Source organism: Patella vulgata, chromosome 7 (assembly GCF_932274485.2).
Source record: "Patella vulgata chromosome 7, xgPatVulg1.2, whole genome shotgun sequence".
Classification (NCBI taxonomy): Eukaryota; Metazoa; Mollusca; class Gastropoda; family Patellidae; genus Patella; species Patella vulgata.
In genome coordinates this window covers 3,440,705-3,460,582 of record NC_065885.2, presented here as the reverse complement: position 1 = coordinate 3,460,582, position 19,878 = coordinate 3,440,705, and the positions used below count along the sequence as shown (strand labels likewise).

Below are 19,878 nucleotides of genomic sequence, written 5' to 3'. Positions count from 1 at the left end.
ATGTAGTTTTATTTGGGTTTTTTCAGGTTTAATAAAATTACAGCATGATAACAAGTTACCGCCTATTGTTGGTTAAATAAACTTTAAATATTTACATTTATTTGTATTATTATTTTACCTTTAATGGGTTGAATCGGTAATGCGCGTGGTCGTCGAAAGATGTGTCGGATAGGGTGAGGGGGGGGGGCAAAGTATGCTGGCGAATACCTCGGAGGGACGGGATGGGGTGGGGGGATCCGATCAGACGGGAAGGGTGTGAAGCCGCCTTGGGTACCCTTTCCCACCCGAATTTTACAATGTACAGTTATGAATTTTTGTATCACTAAAGTAAGACCACGAATTTTACATTTTATATGTATTATGTAAGGGTTAAATCTGTCTACTGTAGAACTTTCGTTTAACATTGTCAGTGGTGTAAGACGAGCGAATTAGCCTTGTCAGTGGTTTAAGATGGGACGAATTAACCGTGTCAGTGGTGTAAGATGGGGATCGTGCAAACAAAAACCGTCTACTCGTTTGGATGGGACGATTTAACAAAAGCGAGGTCTAGTGTATATAATACCACTGGTAGTATGTTAAAATATCCTGGCGGAATTCGAAGTAAGAGTCGGCCGCTGTTCAGGCAAAAATCTCTCTTGTAACAGATTATATGGCGTTGTCGTCGCCATACGCCATCATTATCGCAGCTGGCGCAGAAAAGTACGAAATTAAACCCAATTTCATTTCGAAGAGGTGAGAAGGGGGGGGGGGGGCATTAAATTAATATTTTTACAAACTGCCCTTCTTAATCTATTTATTCTATCTGTTTTGATTAAAATGTCTTCCTTTCCCACATGTCTGAGTAGTCCTTGTACTTGAGTCTTGGGTGCATATCAAGGAGCCGGTCCCGGATATTTCCAAACCCTCAGTACGTCAGTGTTTCGACAGACAATACACAGAGAGCCCCACACCAAGAAACTTCTTGCCCCATACACGTTTTTGTTAAACAATCATCTAAAAAATAATAATAATAATAAAATGCGATATTTAACAATAAAATGGTGTAATCGGTGCTGACCTCCGCGGTCTAATTCTACAAGAACTAGATTTTTAGTGTTTGGATAATCGTTAAAGGGACAATAACACTCTTGCTGGCTTGAAAGCTGCGGAAAATAAATAATATCTCTATCTAAGTACTAGATGTTTATGTGTCCTACCTGTTGTGTAAATTATCCATTACATCCTATTTTACTTGTCCAGAGGGTTCGAAAATATTTTTAAATCGAAGTTTCATTTGAAAAGGTTTACGTTAGACGTTTCAAACCATTATGTTGAATTTTTCAAAATTTTTAAATGAGGTGTGTTAAGATGAAATTTGTATCATCAATTAATTGAAATATTCTAAAATAGTACAATTTGTTGACCAGAATAAAGATTGGGACATATTATTCAGTTACAACAAGATGATGATGATGAGTTAGTTGTATTTTACTTCCGCTTCCACCGAGGTGATATCGCAGACAAGTTACAACAAGAGTGGTATTGAGCCTTTAATATGGACCAAGACCATGCAGTAACTACGAATGATCTGATGATCTTTTAGGGGCATTTACTAACTGGATAGAGCACTAAACTATAACACATACTTATGGAAGAAATGTGAGTGATATAGTTTATTGAATGATCTGATCATTGACGGAACTGATGATATTATAGCAGAGGTATAGGGGGTGTAAAGTGTCTTTTATTTGTGTTGTAGAGCAATCATTACGTCGGAGGTGATATTTTTAACCCCAGTCAACATCAATTCCTCCTGACAAAAAATCTAAACGTCAATCCCCTACAAAATTATGATGAGAGTGCCAAATGATGTAACCATTGTGCCTATAAAGATTGAAACCTTTGTGCCAATAAAGATTGAAACCATTCAATATTGAAGTCAGTGGACAAATAATTGCTAGTCTGAGCCCAGATAGAAAGACGGGGGTTACCTCCCTTGTATGCTCCCAAGATAGGAGTGACAAAACATGTTGAGTCCTAAACAACACGAAGAAAGAGAAAAGTGTTTTGTCGAGAGATAGATGGATGACGGGCATTGTAAGTAAATTATTTGGTCTTTTAACTTGGTGCCCTAAACATTCCCTTTTCAACGCTACCTTAGATTTTGTCATTTGTGTACCACCTGATCCAAATATCACCTCATACGGCTGGCCCCCGGATCCATTCACTTGATTTGATATTTGTTTATAATATTTGGTGCAATGTAAATGTTACTGTGTGAACCATCGTAAATTTTAAACGGATTTCTTCGATTATGAACTAACTACTTACCTTTGGTTATTATAAACTTACCTGTGTGTTTGTAATCAACTCCCGTTCGATAAAATCCATTGCACAACTAATTATCACAACGATGAAAACAAGTTCTCTCTTGAAAAATTTGAAAATTTACTTGTAATTTCGACTGAGTCGATGTCAACAATGTCTTCGTGACGTATTGGTCGAATCCAATATACCTGTTGCGGGGGTTGGTTAACATTGAAAGATAGTTTGACAGCGCGATCCTTTTGATCGTATATGTGTTTGGGCGACGAAAAATATCAATTGAAGGCAATTACAAAGGAGATTTATATGGAGACCATTGATCGCCAGTCTATCAAATTTTCTTCACAATTAAAATATCACTGATTGCACAGATACTCGTAAAAATAAAGTCATGTATAAACTATAAATATCCTATCTTCTTTATGTTATAAATAATTTAACAAGGATCATGAAGCTTACCTCCGAATTCTCTGAGTGTATTTTTAATTTTATACGCATTCTTTCGATCGAATAATAACCACTTCAGTAACATCTTTAAGCGTGTTGCAGCAGATCACAGCGTGTCTATTGGGTGCCCGGGTGGGTATATAATGCTACTAAGCCTGTATGACCCCGTAAGAAGCGGAACATTAATTCTCGATTCGACAGTTTTGACCGATATGGGATAAAGCCCATAAACGAATGTATAGTTGTGTTTGTGCGGCATGCGTGTTCAAAAGTAAATTATCCCATCCGAGTCGCTAATCAAATAATTAGAACAAAATATTTCAAAAAGTAAAGCTATAAAATTTGCAGAGATTTTACTAGAATGTAAAAGACGGTAACTAAATACAGGAATGCGGGTAGTCATGTGTGCGAACGCTCAAACCCAATATCAATCTAATTTTTCTTATTTACTCTTGCAATGAGACTCGGTATGTCCAGACTTTTGACAGTTTCTACATATACGGGTATACTGTTCTTATCTGATAGCCTAATTTTACTTTTTCCACATTCGCGGTATCCCCAGTGGTTTCATTCCGTTTACCCCACTAACCCCTGGGTTTATATATATGGGGGGAGACACGTTTTCAAGTTATCCGCCCTTGATGCGTTAATATATACAGCACATAATAATACGAAGACCGGACGTTTATATGCCCCTTTTTAAACCTGACTACAAGTGTGGTTCTCGATATTTTGCGATTTGGGATACAATTATCAATTTATTCAAACAACACGTTATTATTAGTTCGAGTAGTCATATTAAAACACACACAATTAGCAATTTATTCAAATAACACTTTATTATTGGTTCGAGTAGTCATATTAAAATAAACACAATTATCAATTTATTAAAATCAATTAAAAAAACCCCTGGGTTTATATATATGGGGGGAGACACGTTTTCAAGTTATCCGCCCTTGATGCGTTAATATATACAGCACATAATAATACGAAGACCGGACGTTTATATGCCCCTTTTTAAACCTGACTACAAGTGTGGTTCTCGATATTTTGCGATTTGGGATACAGTTATCAATTTATTCAAACAACACGTTATTATTAGTTCGAGTAGTCATATTAAAACACACACAATTAGCAATTTATTCAAATAACACTTTATTATTGGTTCGAGTAGTCATATTAAAATAAACACAATTATCAATTTATTAAAATAACACTTTATTATTGGTTCGAGTAATCATATTAAAACAAACGCAATTATCAATTTATTAAAACAACACTTTATTATTGGTCCGAATCGTCTTTCTGTTGGGTCCGAATAGTCTTTTTGTATGGTCTGAGTAGTCTATTTGTTTGGGCTAAGTGGTCTATCAGTTGGTCCGACTGGTCTTGAACCGAGTGGTCTTTGGTCCGAGTGGTCATGGATTCTTGTCGTAATTGTACTTGAATTTCCTATGCTGTCACCCCTAATACGAAATGATATCTTCCGCAGAGTGACGTAACCATCTTCCATATTGGTATTTTTCTCTGGGAAAAGTTTGTGATATTTCAATTTTTCAAGATAGAACTTGTTTTCATCATTGTGATAATTAGTTGTGCAATCGATTTTATCGAACGGGAGTTGATTACAAACACACAGGTAAGTTTATAATAACCAAAGTAAAGTAGTTTGTTCATAATCGAAGAAATCCGTTTAAAATTTACCAAGACTCATACAGTAGTTACTTTAGTAACGTAATTCATGTGCCACGATACGATACGTATCGCGATTCATAACTAGGTCATAGATTTATCAATAAAACAACAAATTAAATGTGATTGTGTTTTTAATGAAGTCACTAAAACCAGGAAATAAATAAACTTGATAACTATTTAGTAATGTAAACTCTGTTTGAATAACATGAAATTAAAAAAAAAAATAACACTTCACAGAGAAATAAATTTATTGTCTTAAGGAAAATTAGTTTATCCACATGTTTGGGTTTAAGGTAGTGTTTTAAAAAAGGTGTATGTTACGTCATTGATTAGTAGATATGCAATCTCACTTGTATGAGATTTGAAAGAGGGGAGATAACTAGGGTTAAGGTTTTGACCGTGTGTCCACTTCCAGTTTCGGGTTACCCTCGCGTATTACCAGAAAAGAGTGAAGCTAAAACCCATTTCTCTCTCTCATACATAAGTATAATCAGTCTTATACCTTTTTTAACTGCCTCGGTGTCTTTATATTGCGCTACGTTTGATTTAATCACGGATGAAAATGAACTCTTTTGCTGACTGTTTAATTTAATTATATATTGAATATTGATCTGCAGTTATTTGATTTGATACTTTTCTAATCATCTTCGAGAAATGAAATTTACAATGACCCCAGAATCTTCATATACATCGAAAGTCGAAGAATGGACCGAACGGGAAATGCAGCTGAACAGATTACATGAAGAAGTGTAAGTTAATTATTATTTTACGCTCGAGGGGTTCTATGGCCGAATGGTTAGCACGTGCAAGCTGCACTGTATCATACAGTCTGTCATTGAGTCAACTTGCGGGGTTTCGAATCCCCGGTTGTACGTGACAAGGAGTAGGGGCGCCTGTCCAACCTTGTGGGTTTTCTCCAGGTCCTCTGGTTTTCCTCCCACTGCTAAAGGCCCTTATGCACAAGCGATTTATTGAAACAAAAATGAACCATATGTTAGTCCCAAAATGACCTACCGTAGTTTGTGCTGAGTGGATGTTAAACCTCTCTCTCTCTCTCTAGTTCAGCTCTGAACATGTCTTATAATTGTTACACTCACCCGTACGTTTTGACTTGTTAGCCTGATTATTTATAAAATTATTTTTATTACTATAGATTAGCTAAAAGAGAGTCTCTTTTGCGTACATCTACAAATTATTTCAAACAACAGAGTCATCGAGGTAATACTGGACGCGATAGATTGAATATTACAACTAATGCAACTTTACGAAACCAATCTTTGATTGAGGTAAGGTTACAGTGTTTGTAGGCAACACAAAAGATCGTAATAATTTGAAGTAATGCACAATATTCTAATAATTACTACCGTATACAGGGATGCAATAAAAACCCACCATTTTTATATTCAGGAGAAGGGTTGAGGGCGGGGAAGGTCTAATGGTTGCACTTTATGTTAAGTGGCATGGTTTTGTTTCTTAGCTTGTAGTAGACAAGGAGTAGGGTTGTCTGTCCAATTTCGTGGGGTTTTCCCCCCGCGTCTTTGTGTTTCCTCCAACTGCTAAAGAACCATGTACAAAAGCAAATTATTGAATTAAAATTGAACCATATCTTACAGGATATTGAAGAATTAGAAGATGAAATAATTGCTGAAAATGAGAAAGTTCCAGCACCAAAGTTTTTATTACTAAAGGTATTTTGATCTTTATTTATTTATGATAGTGTTGTATGCGTGGAATGAGGTTTAACGTCCTACTGTTCGACACCAACTGGGCTAATGAAGGCCGCCATACAGTGTGCTGGTAGAATCTAAAAATTAGGACCAACTGCAGATTTAGTCAAGGTCATGAGATGTAAACAGGACTAGGGCACGTGATTATGTATTGTCTGCGATATCACCTCGGTGGAAGCGGACGTTAAATACAGCTATTTCACAAACACGTGATTGTGGATTAGGGTAGGGGTCAGAGTTAGTGCTAGCTCTGTTTACATTTCATTACCTTTACCCAAATCTGCAGTTGACCGTAATTTTTAGACCTAACCGCAGTTTGCTAAGGAACATTTTGCTTGGCAGCAGGATTTATGCCTACTCTGCATCAAATTCCAACCAATGGTTCTTTTATGTGCACCCCAAGCATATACTGGAACACATGATCGTGTTTTTCTTGTACCTTTCAAACAACTGGACACTGTTCCTTGTCAGGTACTCCATCCGTCACAACTGATCATGGGGAGACAACCCAGAAAAATCGGGAGAACATTTCGGCAAATGCCGTTACCAAACTCGGGACCTCCTGGTTAGTGAGCCAGAGCCTTTCACCATATTATTGAAGCAATGGTTATAAGCATTATTTTGTTCATTTACCATTGCTATAGTAAAGTGGTGTTTCTAATCAGTTCATTTACCATTGCTATAGTATAAAATGGTGTTTTTAATCAGTTCATTATCAGTTCATTTACCATTGCTATAGTAAGTGGTGTTTCTTAAGTCATCATATCTTTGTAAATATTGAATGGAACTCGTTCATTTTTGGATTGATATTCCTTATAGAGATGGGGGGTTGGATGGCCGAATGGTTATCATAACGTCTTTCATTGAGTCAACTGGCGTGGTTTCATGGCAAGGAGTAGGGTCGCCTGTCTAACCTCGTGGGTTTTCTCTGGGTCCTCCGGTTTCCTCCCACTGCTAAAGACCACTACGCGCAAGCGAATTATTGAAATAAAATTGAACCATGTGTTAGTCCCAAAATAACCTAGTTTGTGTCGAGTGGATGTTAAACCCCATCTCTCTCCTCCCTCTCTCTCTCTCTCTCTCTCTCTCTCTCTCTCTCTCCCCCCCCCCTTATAGAGATTCAACTCTCACAATGTGCCAGGGATCAGATGCTTTACGAAACTCTAGAAGTTTAACAAGAAGATTTGAATATTATTTTTGTTCCATTAACAGAATAACTACTGGTCCATGGTGAAGGGAATGTTACCATTATGGGAAGAAGCTATTGGAATGAAACCATCCAGACTGAGTTCATCTTTACCAAGTCCAAAACCTAGAAGGACACCGAAACCTAGCAGAAGGATTAAATAAATATTTTACCATACCCGCAACCCACTTTAAAAGTGGTGTATATTTTACTCGCCCCTCTCCGTCCATCCCCTTACAGGTTTTCATAGGAAACTTTATTGGAATGTACAGTTTTGAACCTAATTTATTATGCGGTCCATAGGTTTACCCAAAACTACCTGTATTTTGCTTAAAATAACACATTTTTTTTTCTTATTTTTTTATATGTATAGCTGATTAACATACCCAAAATTTTACTAAATAAAGAGAAAATAAATGTAAGAAAGACAACTCTTATTGTCTTCCCAGTGATTATGGAGTCAGACTAGTAATTCTCTCCTCATTGACTTCAATTTTAATAAACATTTTTTATCACATTCTGAGTGTGGTTGGATAGCCAAATGGTTCGCGCATGCGGGTTGCATCATAAGGTCTATCATTGAGTCAACTGCCGTGGTTTTGATTCCCCAATTGTACGTGACAAGGAGTGGTCTGTCCTACCTTGTGGGTTTTCTCCAGGTTCTCCGGTTTCCTTCCACTGCTAAAGACCCCTACGTGCAAGAGAGTTATTGAAATAAAATTGAACCATATTATAAAAGTACAGTTTTAAGGAAACTACATGTTGTGTTGGATAATTGAAGATGTTTTGGATAAATCTATGGACCTTTTACAATGTATTGATGTATGTAATGAATGCTGTAATATATATTAACATAGACTAAAAAAACAACTGCTCCAAAATTCTTAAAGATACATTATGCAAGAGCTAAATCTGTCTATTGCAGGTCTTTCTTTAGGCCTGAAATGTTATCTAGATTATTAATTAGACATTAATTAACTTATCCAGACCATAATCAACTCTAGATGGCATCACTAGCCAGCGATCTTTGGTGGATTGTGAGCCGATTTACTGCATAACTTTCCTTCACAATTTAACGATTAAATGGATAATCGGTACTATGCTGTTTATCGTACTGAGTTTAGTAATGGTGATCAAGGCTAGGCGGAAATTCGATCGCTTTGTTCTCGGTTCATAGTGGATCAATTTGAATGAAATTTTCAGCAAATTGCCTTTACATTATCTAGTTTTTAACTATTATAGTGAGAACTGCCAACTCGTTATCGAATCCCCCATAATGTATCTTTAATTAACTCTTCATGTCATCTGGTGCTTCCAATTTTCATTAGATTTGAATCTGATCTGCCGTTCAACAGCCATTGATGATTAAATGCAAAAGTGGATATTTAAGACTTTGTTAATTATCGTTAAGAGTTAAGTAATTTGACTAAAATTTTCAGTATATCCCCATTACATTATCTTTTATTTAACTATTATAGTGAGAACTATCAGCTCTTTATCTAATCTCCCATAATGTATCTTTAATTGGAGAGTAGTTTTGTTTTAATTGACCAGGATCCCAATCGCTGCCCATCTTGTTGTTCTTGTGGGTGACACTTGTTGAAAAATGCCTTGTTGAAAATACTCCAGTTGTTGATAGTTAGTTAGTCCCTTTATTTATTTAATATCTTTTTGGTTAAAGAAGCATTATTCAAGAGATAAATCTGTGTATTGCAGGTCTTTATTGTTATATAAATTATTTTTAACATGACAAGCCCATAATCAACTGTCTAGGTCATCAGATGGCAGAGATATTAAATAGATTAGAACATCCTCAAGATTTAATAATTTTAACTTTAAAATGGATAATCCTGATTTTGTTTATTATTGTGCGTATGGTACTTGACAATCGAGACTATCTCCGCTACATCTTGACAAAACTTCAAACACACATAACTGCCCTCAGAATAAAGTAATTTGACTGAAATTTTCAATATATTCATATATCATTATCTATTTTTAGACTATTATAACAAGAACCGCCATCTCTTTATTTAAATCTTACATAATGCATAATGAATGTATATGTGTATAGAAGTACGTCTATGTTTACGATAATAGATAAATACATAATATAGAGATTAAAGTAGATAAAATCCAAGTACTTCTTATAGTTTGCCTTAGATAAATACAAAATATATATACAGAGATTAAAGTAGATAAAGTACCTGTATGTTTACGGTAGATAAATACATAAATAAATAAAATGTATGTCAAGGTTAACAAATACCACTTGACTTCATTGTGATATGCATCAAATCATAAACTAGCTGTTTGCTCTTAATTGTGCCTTTGCCCTCTTCAAATATTATATACTCTTCAAAAAAGTAGGGGATATTCAGAAACAATACAAAACTGTGGAAATGCACTGCTGTTTTTATTAGAGGTAACCAGTGTATGTTAATAACAGGCCAATTCCCTACACATGAACCTAAACAGTTCATATGGGCGGCTTATCTGACGGCCCCATTTCACTCGCAAAGAGGTACACCGTTAAAAGTGAAAATGGACGTTTTTGATTTTTGTCTTAATAATGAGTAATTGCTCCACCAATCCTCAGACATTCAGCAGTTCATCGTGGCATGCTCCTAATCAACCGTCCAATCACGATTTGGGGCAATCTGACCCACTCCTCTTGCAGTGCCTAGTCCAATTCTTGCAGTGTTGTCGGTTGACGTTGATGTCGTCGAACACGTCTCCCGATCAAATTAAACGTAATACACTAAAGCAAAGATACGCTAAACAGTAAATCTTATGCAAGAACCAATAGGAAAGCAAACATGGATAGATAAACCAGCACATGGCAGTTTTCATCACCCCTTCCTTGAAGTGTCAAATTTGACAATGAATCCCTCCCGCTATGGCGTTATTGCATGTCGCATGCGAGTTCAGTGGTTCTGTTGGGGCGATAAGTTCTTCATCTGTGAACATACTCTCAAAGCATGTCAAGTGTCAATGACTATTTATCATATCACAACCTGCATAGATATTTGCATTCCAATGTCCTCTACTGTTTTTTTGAAGAGTATATATAGGCTACAAGTAAAATTGAAGTATTTTTAACTGAGAGTTATTGGACATATATACATGTATACAATTAACACACATGTTTGTGTATTACACAGTTAAAATTCCAGATAACTTGATGCTATTCTCAGATTATTAATGATTTATATACCCTTATTAAACTTTATCTTTCTGTATGTATTTTATATATGATAATAAAATCATAGAAGATACCAGTAGACTTGTTTATCTCTGTAATAAATTATTGATAGGATTTTAATGTCACTGATTGATATCATCAATTCATCACATATTTGTCCATACACAATTTTCACTATATTAATCTTTTAGAGGCATTATGGTGAACAATATAAGGTCTGATATGTATGGAAATGAAATGAAATGGGGTTTAACGTCCTACTTTTCTGCTCCTTTACTGGGCTAATGAAGACAAGCATACGCCATACAGTGTGTTATGAGGGTAATTTTGCCCGAGCAGCGGCACTATCACCTACTCTTATATCGAATTCCAACTGCCAAGGGATCTTTTACGTGCATTCTAATGTGTACATGGGACCTCGGTTTTTCATCTCATCCGAAAGACTAGACAGCTGTCCTTGTCAAGCCTTCCGTTCTGCACCTCTGACAAGGGGAAACCATGTGGGAAAATCCAGATGAACTTTCTAGGCCAATGCAGGGATCGAACATCCGACCTCCAGGCTAGTAAGCCAGCGTCTTAACCACCTAGCCACCGTGGCTCCGCCCAATATGTATGGACGTTTATAACAAACACAATAAAGGTGCATAACTAGAGCGATAAACTATAACACATACTTATGGAAGAACAATTACTTATTTATTTGGGCAATGTTTGAAGAATAATTCACTCAGCGTTATATTCAATCTTTGAAATGTGGCCCAAATTTACCAGTAGCTGTGTTTCCATTAGTCTGTGTTATAGTTTATTTCATATTATCTTGTTCTAGACCGGCTAAATCTATTTGTTAAGGTCAGCTCAATTTTTGTCAAGGTTACTGAGATGTAAATAAGGTTAGGTGTAATACAGTATCATTTGGGATCTAAATTTCAATATTGTATTCTTAATTCATATTTTATTTGTAACTCAATTTTAGACATATATTAAGTGACAGATTAATTGTAAGATTTAATCTATATATCAGGTGTAGGTTGTTGAAATAGTATTATGTAAGATTTAATGGATTGTACAAACATGTATACTCGGAGTGTCTATATGATATAAGATTCAGGCTTAACACGTATTGACACCTTTTGTCTTGAGGTAAGATGTGTGAATCTTAATAATTACTTTTCATTTTCCTGATTACTAATGGTATTAACTATGGCGTGCCTTAACCGATATAAAAAGCCTAGTTTACAAGCAGGCAGGGGAAAGTACAAAGAAGGGACAAGAGAGACCCGTAGAGGCTGAGAGGTCTCCCGGACCTTGGGAGAGGGTCTGCCCTCGACACCGGGCAGAGGGGTCCTGTGAGGCCGAGGGGAAGCAGCTATAGCTAGACGTAACTTTACCCAACCAAATGATGTTGTTATGTACCTGTAAATATGTTATCCAGTATTAAAATATCTTTTAATAAATAAGAGTTATGTATTCTATCACATAGTGCACCTGATTGTTGGTGAGATTGTACGTTATGATTAGGATAAGCATTGGGGCTAGGTCCAGGGTTGGGATTAGCGCTAGCCATGTTAACATCTCGTGACCTATGACGAAAAATTGAGCTGGCTTTATCATTTAGATCATTTAGCACTAACCATTATAGGCCACCCGGGGTCGAAGCTGTGTACTGGGGTCCCTACCTACACAATCACTCACAGGAGTAAAAATGTAAATGGTTGAAAAAATTAAACATATTATATTTATGGTGTTGGTACTTCTAACAAAATCAGTTTATTAAACAGCAAGCCATAAATTACATAGACTAACATGGGACCACTAGGCCCATGGGACCCTGGGAAAGTGCCCAGCGTGCTCATGTGTTATGACAGCCCTGGATTCTACTGTGGAATACAGCATAAAACACTCAATATATAGCAAAAATATTATTTAATTCAATTTTGCGAGAAGTTGCATAAAATGGGGGTAACTGCACCAACCAGGCATACCCCATGCATTGTGCTACGAGGGACATTTTTTCCAGACAACAGCAGTGCTACCATCAACTCAAATCTTCGATAAATAGCCAAATTTCTCTGAAATCTAAAAAAAAAATATGTCACATTGGTGGAATAAATAATAGGAGTTTGCACTAAAGGAATTTATACTTTATTGTTATCTATGTTTATTTAAAGTAGCTATGTCTCTAACTTAATATTATCCAAAGTCTTCATTGAAAACACCACTGATGGTGTTATCTTATCTTGAAAAGTGGGCTTTTAAGACAAAATAAACATTTTACCATTGGTACACGAATCGTATACCAGACAAAACGAGGCTAGACATATTCCACAAGGCATATGCATGTCAAATGGTTATGTCATATTCTTATCTGGAGAGCATGCGCAATATATACTATCGGTGTAGACTGGAATAACCAAACCATAGAGATTGCCATTCCATTGAGACTTCTGGCGGAACATAACTGAATAGAAATTATAGTAAAAATTGAACCCATATACATTCATATTACCGTATATGCGTTTTGACCCATTTGTGTCAATTTCTAAGTCCAGAATATTAGCAATTTAGCTCCTTTAACTTCGTTTGTAATCAAGTTGAAGTGACGTGTGATTGGTTGAAACTTGACATCAGTGATGTGTGATTGGTTGAAACCTGACATCAGTGACGTGTGATTGGTTGAAACCTGATTTTAACAGGTTTCTTGACATAATTTTAGTGACAACTTGTTGTTGTTTATTACAAATTGAACGTCCGATACATAATACATAAATCATGGACAGGTTGATTTGATAAAGATTATTTACATATGAATGTGTAGTAAAAAAGAAAGAGGGTGAAAACAAGAAAAGAGTTCTTGTACGGTATATGAAAATGTCCATAAAAACACGTGTTAAAATTCTCTGTCGTGAGAAGAGCAGGTTCACCTATTTTCGTTATAATAAAATCAAGTTAAAATAGGAGCAGGGGTCTGTTTCATGAAATTTTAACTAAGATAAAATCCAAATTTTAGTAATTTGATTGGATAATATTAAGATTCATTTTAGTGCTTAGCCAATCAAGATTGAAGTATCTACTAAAATTTGGATTTTATCTTTAGTTAAGATTTCGAGAAACAGGGCCCAGGACAGGCTGGTTGATGTTGGGTATAATCAATGCAGACAGAAAAAAAAGAACGTGGGGAAAAGAACCCGTTTGCTTTATGCGATAGCCCAATTCCTCATCTCTAAAATATAAACAGCCCAATTTCTCATCTCTAAAATATAAACAGCCTAATTTCTCATCTCTAAAATATAAAGAGCCCTATTCCTCATCTCTAAAATATAAACAGCCCTATTCCTCATCTCTAAAATATAAACAAAAATGCAGTACGTCATTGTGACATGGAATTGGGTTAAACTTGACGTAGTCAGATTTAAGTTTCGATGTAAAGCCTGGCTCACAAACCCGCCGTACTAGTAGTAGCCTACTACGGGCGGTGTACGGGGGAAATATTAGTAATCCCGTGCGTGAGACTTGCGTGTCTTGGGCACCGTAGAAAATCGCAGACTGGCCGTACCGGTATAGAGACTTTTGGTCCTGCTAATAAAAAATTTTCACCCGATTTTTTGCGGCTGGTGTGCGAGCTACCAAACCCAACGAACCGTGCGTGTCAAAATACGTACGACGGGTCGTGAGCTAGGTGTGTAGATTGGGGGATCAACTTGACGATAATCGGTGAACTTAAGCGTTGGATTAACGAAATCGATCCGTCATGATCAAATTAAGGGCTATTGAAAATAGATCAATAGGCTTTCTAACTACATATATAATTAATTGACACGAACAGTTTAAACCTGCTACACCGATATAGACACAGGTGGCCGCTTGTTTATCACCATGACAACGTGTAAACAGTAAGTATAGACCACACGGTTTATTGGAAATGGTTAGCGTATATTGATATATTTAACGTGTATGTAATAAGCTGCACAGCGGAGTTATACACTAACGAAAGGTAAGGCGTATATATAAATCCCCAATTCACGCGTTGACATGCACGTAAACTAACCTTTGACAGTTTGAATACAACTGATGTCGGGGGGAAAATGTCCCTCAAAGCACACTCACTGTTTGGTGGATGGGCTAACGAATACGCGACAGTTTGAAATTCAATCGTTTTCAGGGTAACATTTCTCTCATAGCCCGGCGTCTTCTAAAAGTTAAGGCCCACTGCAGATTTGGTCAAAGGTCACGAGATGTAAACAGGGCTACCGCCAAACCTAGCTATAACCTATGTTACAATCTCGTCAACAATCACGTGCCCTAGCCCTGTTTACATCTAGCGAACTTGACGAAATCTGCAGTGGGTTTTAACTTTTAGATTTAGCCCCACTGTATGATGTATGCTCGTGTTCATTAACCTAGTTCGACGCAGAACAATAAGACGTTAAACCCCATTTCATTCGGGTGGGGGTGTTCTAACGGTTTAACGCGTGTGCGTGAAATCATACGGTCTGTCATTGAGTCAGGTGTGGGGGATGGGGGGTGGATGGCCGAATGGTTAGCACGTGCGTGCTGTATCATGCAGCCTGTCATTGAGTCAACTGGCGTGGTTTCGAATCCCCGGTTGTACGTGACAAGGAGTTGGGTCGCCTGTCCAACCTCTTGGGTTTTCTCCGGGTCCTCCGGTTTCCTCACACTGCTAAAGACCCCTACGCGCAAGCGAATTATAGAAATAAAATTTAACCAAATGTTAGTCCCGAAATGACCTAGTTTGTGTCGAATGGACGTTAAACCCCATTTCTCTCTCTCTCTGAGTCAGTTGGCGTGGTTTCGATTCCCCGCTTGTACTAGGATCGCCTGTCCAGCCTCGTGGGTTTTCTCCGGGTCCTCCGCTTTCCTTCCACTACTAATTAAGATCTCTATACGCAAGCGAATTATTGAAACAGAATTGAAACATATGCTAGTCCTGAAATGAGCTAGTTTGTCTTGAGTGGACGTTTAACCCAATTTATCGAGAGAACGAGAGAGAGAGAGAGAGAGAGAGACCAAGCGTAGTGAGGTAGTGGATTTTCCTCTGGCAGTGGTGTTGGTTGATAACCTTGGAAGTCCGAAGGCCTGGGTCACACGTGGATTATCTCAGCATGTTATAAGGGGGGGGGGGGGCGAATGGTTAGTGCGTGCGTATTGTTTCATTAGGTCTGCCATTGAGTCAACCGGCGTGGTTTCGATTCTCCGGCTGTACGTGACAAGGAGTAGGGTCGCCTGTCCAACCTGGTCGGTTTTCTCCGGGCCCCCCCCCCCCCCACACTGCTAAAGACCCAACACGCAACTGAATTATTGAAATGAATACCATTTTATGTCTAGAGGTCAAAGTTTTCCTGTAGGTTACATTTTAATGGGCCTACGAAATATGGAAGAATTACCTTTTTCCGTATGCAAATGAGGTTCGTCGTAGATCCCATATAAGGTTTACATTCTATCATGCTAAGTTCTATTATGCATTTGTCGATAATGCAGAGGTGTGATGTGCAAAACAACTATTATTCTGTATTTTATATTATTGAAAAGTGTATTTTGTATTTTAACACTGTGACATTGCTATTGTGAAGCAATGGAAATTGTAAAACTAAAATAAGTATTTTGCACTGCTGACATACAATTTGATTAAAACACAGATCCTATTTCGTTTCGGTTTTTTTTATAGTTCAAAATTTCGCTTTACTTGTCTTTACTACACTAGGATCTGGAAGAGTTGTTATATAACCCCCGCTCTGGATGATGTGAGGGACTAGCCAATGAAGCGTTCTGTTATACGATACGGCAAGTTTTTGGCGTGGGGCGCCACTAGAAACGTTAACGCTGATTGATTAATCAATATCTGACGTCATAAGGTCAAAAGCCGCCCGTATGACCCCTGACGCGACCTCCACTACAACTGGTCAGATCTTGCTGTAGAAGAGACCAGCGAAAGTATAAAACGAAACGAAATATAGATCTGTATTTTAATCAAATTGACTGGCGTGCAGTTTGCACTGTGAACAGTGAAATATTATTGGCAACGTTATTCTTCCATAACGGAAGAATCCTATAGAATAAGTCAATTACTTCTTGTTCGACTCAAATTACCTGACAACCATAATTATATTAATCCTTATAATTTCAGATGGCGGCCTATTCATTTAAAGGATCAACCAAGTCACAGACGAAAGGGTCGGGATTACCTATTCCATTATTGACCTTATTTGGCTCGGCAGCTATATGGATCCTCGCGGTCGTCTTTACTTACCTGTTCTACGTCTACTTCTTTCTCTATCTGAGGATATACAAGGATTCAGATTTAGATATTCCATGTGAAAATAAACTTAGTGTGTATCGCGACAGCCATTTTATCCGTAAACATAATTTAAATCGGGTAATGAATTATCCAATAGGAGACTCGCTTCCTTATCTAAAAACATTCGGGTTTAAAGAATCCGATTTTCGAACTCCCACCCAACCGGAACAGAAATTACCCCGTATTGTGACGGCGGTGGATTCATCTCAGTTTTATCAAGTTCAAGGTCTGATTCGGCATTTAGCGGAAGATGTGAATTCCGTTGGTGACGTGTATCTGATCATTTATGATATTGGTTTAAATACAGGACAAAGATTTTTGGTAATTATATATGTTTTATATGTCAGGATTAGTAATCTCTATCATCCAGAATGTACGTTGAAGACTAGGAGGTTCTGGGTGACCGAGAGTAAGGAATAGTCGCGAGAAACTATCTTGTAGTTGGTCAGATAAACACGGGTGCTACAATATTGGTGCTCGTTATGGTTTGGTGTAAATTTTTCAATCTGATTAAAACACAGATTCTATTTCGTTTCGTTTTTTATAGTTCAAAATTTCGTTTTACTTGTCTTTTCTACACTTTGATTTTCAAGAGTTGTTACATTACCGGTGCTCGGGTTGATGTGAGGGATTAGCCAATGAAACGATTTGTTGCGTCGAGTTATTGGCGTGCGATGCACAGAACTGTGGGTATTTTACTAGAAACGTCAACGCTGATTGATTAATAAATGTCTGACGTCATATGGTCAAAAAACGCTCGAACGACCCCTGATGCGATCTTCCAGTACAGCCGGTCAGACCTTCATGCAGTGTAGGCTATTGAAAGTATACCCCCCCCCCCCAAAACCAAAAAACGAAACGAAATATAAAACGGTGTTTTAATCAGATTGTAAATTTTTTGTACGGTAAAACAATGTTAGGATAGTTCACTTATTTATTAATGGTCTTTTTATAGGGGTGCTGCTGTGGATCAGGGAATAAGGCGCGGGCTCGCTAACCAGGGGTTCCTGGCAAGGACAGTGTCTAGTTGAGTTGTTCGGATTGTAAGAAAAACGAGGTCCCGTGTACACATTGTCTGTTGAAATTTGATTTAAGCGTTGGCGATAGCGTTTCTGTCCGTGAAAAATGACACCTCATTAGCAAACTGCATGGCATTGCCCGAGTTCATTAGCCCAGTCGGTGCAGAAAAGTAGGACATTAAACCCCATTTTAGTTCATGTAAATGTTAGATTGTGCCTCAAAACTGGTTCTTTAAAGGACAACATCTAATAAGTGCAACCTAGCTATGGGTGATTATTAACCTTAAATTTGTCTTGATTTAGTAACAGGGAAAGCCGCAGCTATGATGACTGTTTCGTCTCTCAAAGCCCCAGGGGGATCCAGGTTCGATTCCTGTGGTGGCCGAGAAAGTTCCTCGTTATGTTCAAGCCTGGTTCCTCCTGGCGGTGCTGGGCGGGTAGCCCGACAAAGGAAAAGCGCAAGGTCCGTTCAGGTCGCATGCAAAAAACGAAGACCATACGTGTATTCGTATGCGTGGACGTAAAATAACCTTTGGCAAAACCTCCCTTATAGTATCCTGCATGGCGTATGGTTAGTGCTAAATGATAAGGCTACCTCAATGGCTACCCTAACCCGAACCAACAATTTCGCCAACAATCACGTGCCCTAACCTTATTTATATCTCAGCGACTTTGACCAAAATTGAGCTGGCCTTAACAGATTTAGCCCATGGCGTATGCCCGATTGTTCACAAAAATAAAACTTTAACCCTTTCATTTTTATTTTGTTTTCCAGCTCATGAACCAGTGTAACTGTATTGTGCGCAGTTTTCACTTTCAAGCATATCCTGATCACGTGGCAGACATTTCAAACTTTGCGTGGCGACCGTTGATAATTCAAGCAGCTTTAGAAGAAACGGGTTCGGTGTTGTACGTGGAACCAACCACGCGCTTTAAGAATCCCAATTCTTTAGAATTATTTCGGAAGCGAGGAACAAGACATTTTTATTTGTGGGATAAGGAAACGTTCTCTTCAGTGGTCGGATACACGGACAAGGGTATGTTCGATTTCTTAGAGGAAAAGAGATGCGAGTTTGTGGATACGGGTTTAATATCAACCGACATAATGGTGTTCTATAAAACTAATATAACGTGGAACAGTATCTTAAGGCCTTTGTTAGCCTGTGCCTTTAACCAGAACTGTATCGCACCACAGGGAGCCCGATCAAACTATTGTTTTCATATACGGCACCCGAGGACAACGGGTTGTCACATGTTCGATCAATCCGCCATTAGCATAATAACAAATCGTGTCTTTCAAATCACTGCCGATCGTAAAAAAATGATTCCGCCGAGAATTACATATTACTCCGCTCAGGAAGAAACGTATTTTGAAGATCAGCCTTGGACAAATCGTCAAATATTCGCCATAATATGTTCTCCAATAATAGTGTATATTATTTATAGACAAAGAAGAAGACGATATAGATTTTAATTTTAATAATTTGTGTGTTCTCCTGCATTTATTGTTTGTTTAATTTCACCGTTTAATGTATTTTTACATTTTAATAAAATGTTGGTATTGTTTGTGTATAGGTTATGAGTTTATAGATGAATGGGGTTTGGGATATCATTCAGTAGCAAGGGAGACAAATCCACATAAAATTTCTATTAAATATAATGTAGGATTCACACCACAATTAAATTTAGTAAAACGTTGGAATGGAGCAAGTGATATGGCTAAATTTTCGTCAAGGTCGTGGAGATGTAAATAAGGTTAAGGCACGTGATTGTTGGCGATATTGTAGGTTACGGTAAGCATTAGGGCTAGGGTTGAGATTAGCGATAGCCCTGTTAACCTTTGACCAAACTTGACGTTAGCCATATCGATTCCCCGAATGTACGTGACAAGGAGTAGGGTCACCTGTCCAACATCTTGGGTTTTCTCCCACTGCTAAAGACCCCTACACAATGAAATGAAATGGGGTTTAACGTCCTACCGT

General features: G+C 37.6%; 1 protein-coding gene across 4 annotated transcripts; it reads left to right on the top strand.

Moving 5' to 3' along the window:
• The first annotated feature begins 244 nt into the window (after window positions 1-244).
• On the top strand, window positions 245-19,416 carry LOC126827408 (uncharacterized). 4 transcript variants are annotated; one of them, XR_007682687.2, is made up of 5 exons: window positions 246-2,076; window positions 5,099-5,195; window positions 5,600-5,732; window positions 6,060-6,134; window positions 7,386-12,020. XR_007682687.2 is itself a non-coding variant. In XM_050556717.2 (3 exons), the coding sequence occupies exons 1-3, from the start codon at window positions 2,065-2,067 to the stop codon at window positions 19,368-19,370; spliced, it is 1,203 nt and encodes a 400-aa protein (XP_050412674.1). In that variant the 5' UTR covers window positions 245-2,064; the 3' UTR covers window positions 19,371-19,416. The 4 variants fall into 4 exon arrangements, 2 of the variants coding, with proteins under 2 accessions (XP_050412674.1, XP_050412675.1); XR_007682686.2 differs by having other exon boundaries at window positions 250-2,076; window positions 5,064-5,195; window positions 7,386-12,019; XM_050556717.2 differs by lacking the exons at window positions 5,099-5,195; window positions 5,600-5,732; window positions 6,060-6,134; window positions 7,386-12,020 and adding exons at window positions 16,707-17,198; window positions 18,672-19,416 and having other exon boundaries at window positions 245-2,076.
• Window positions 19,417-19,878: the final 462 nt, after the last annotated feature.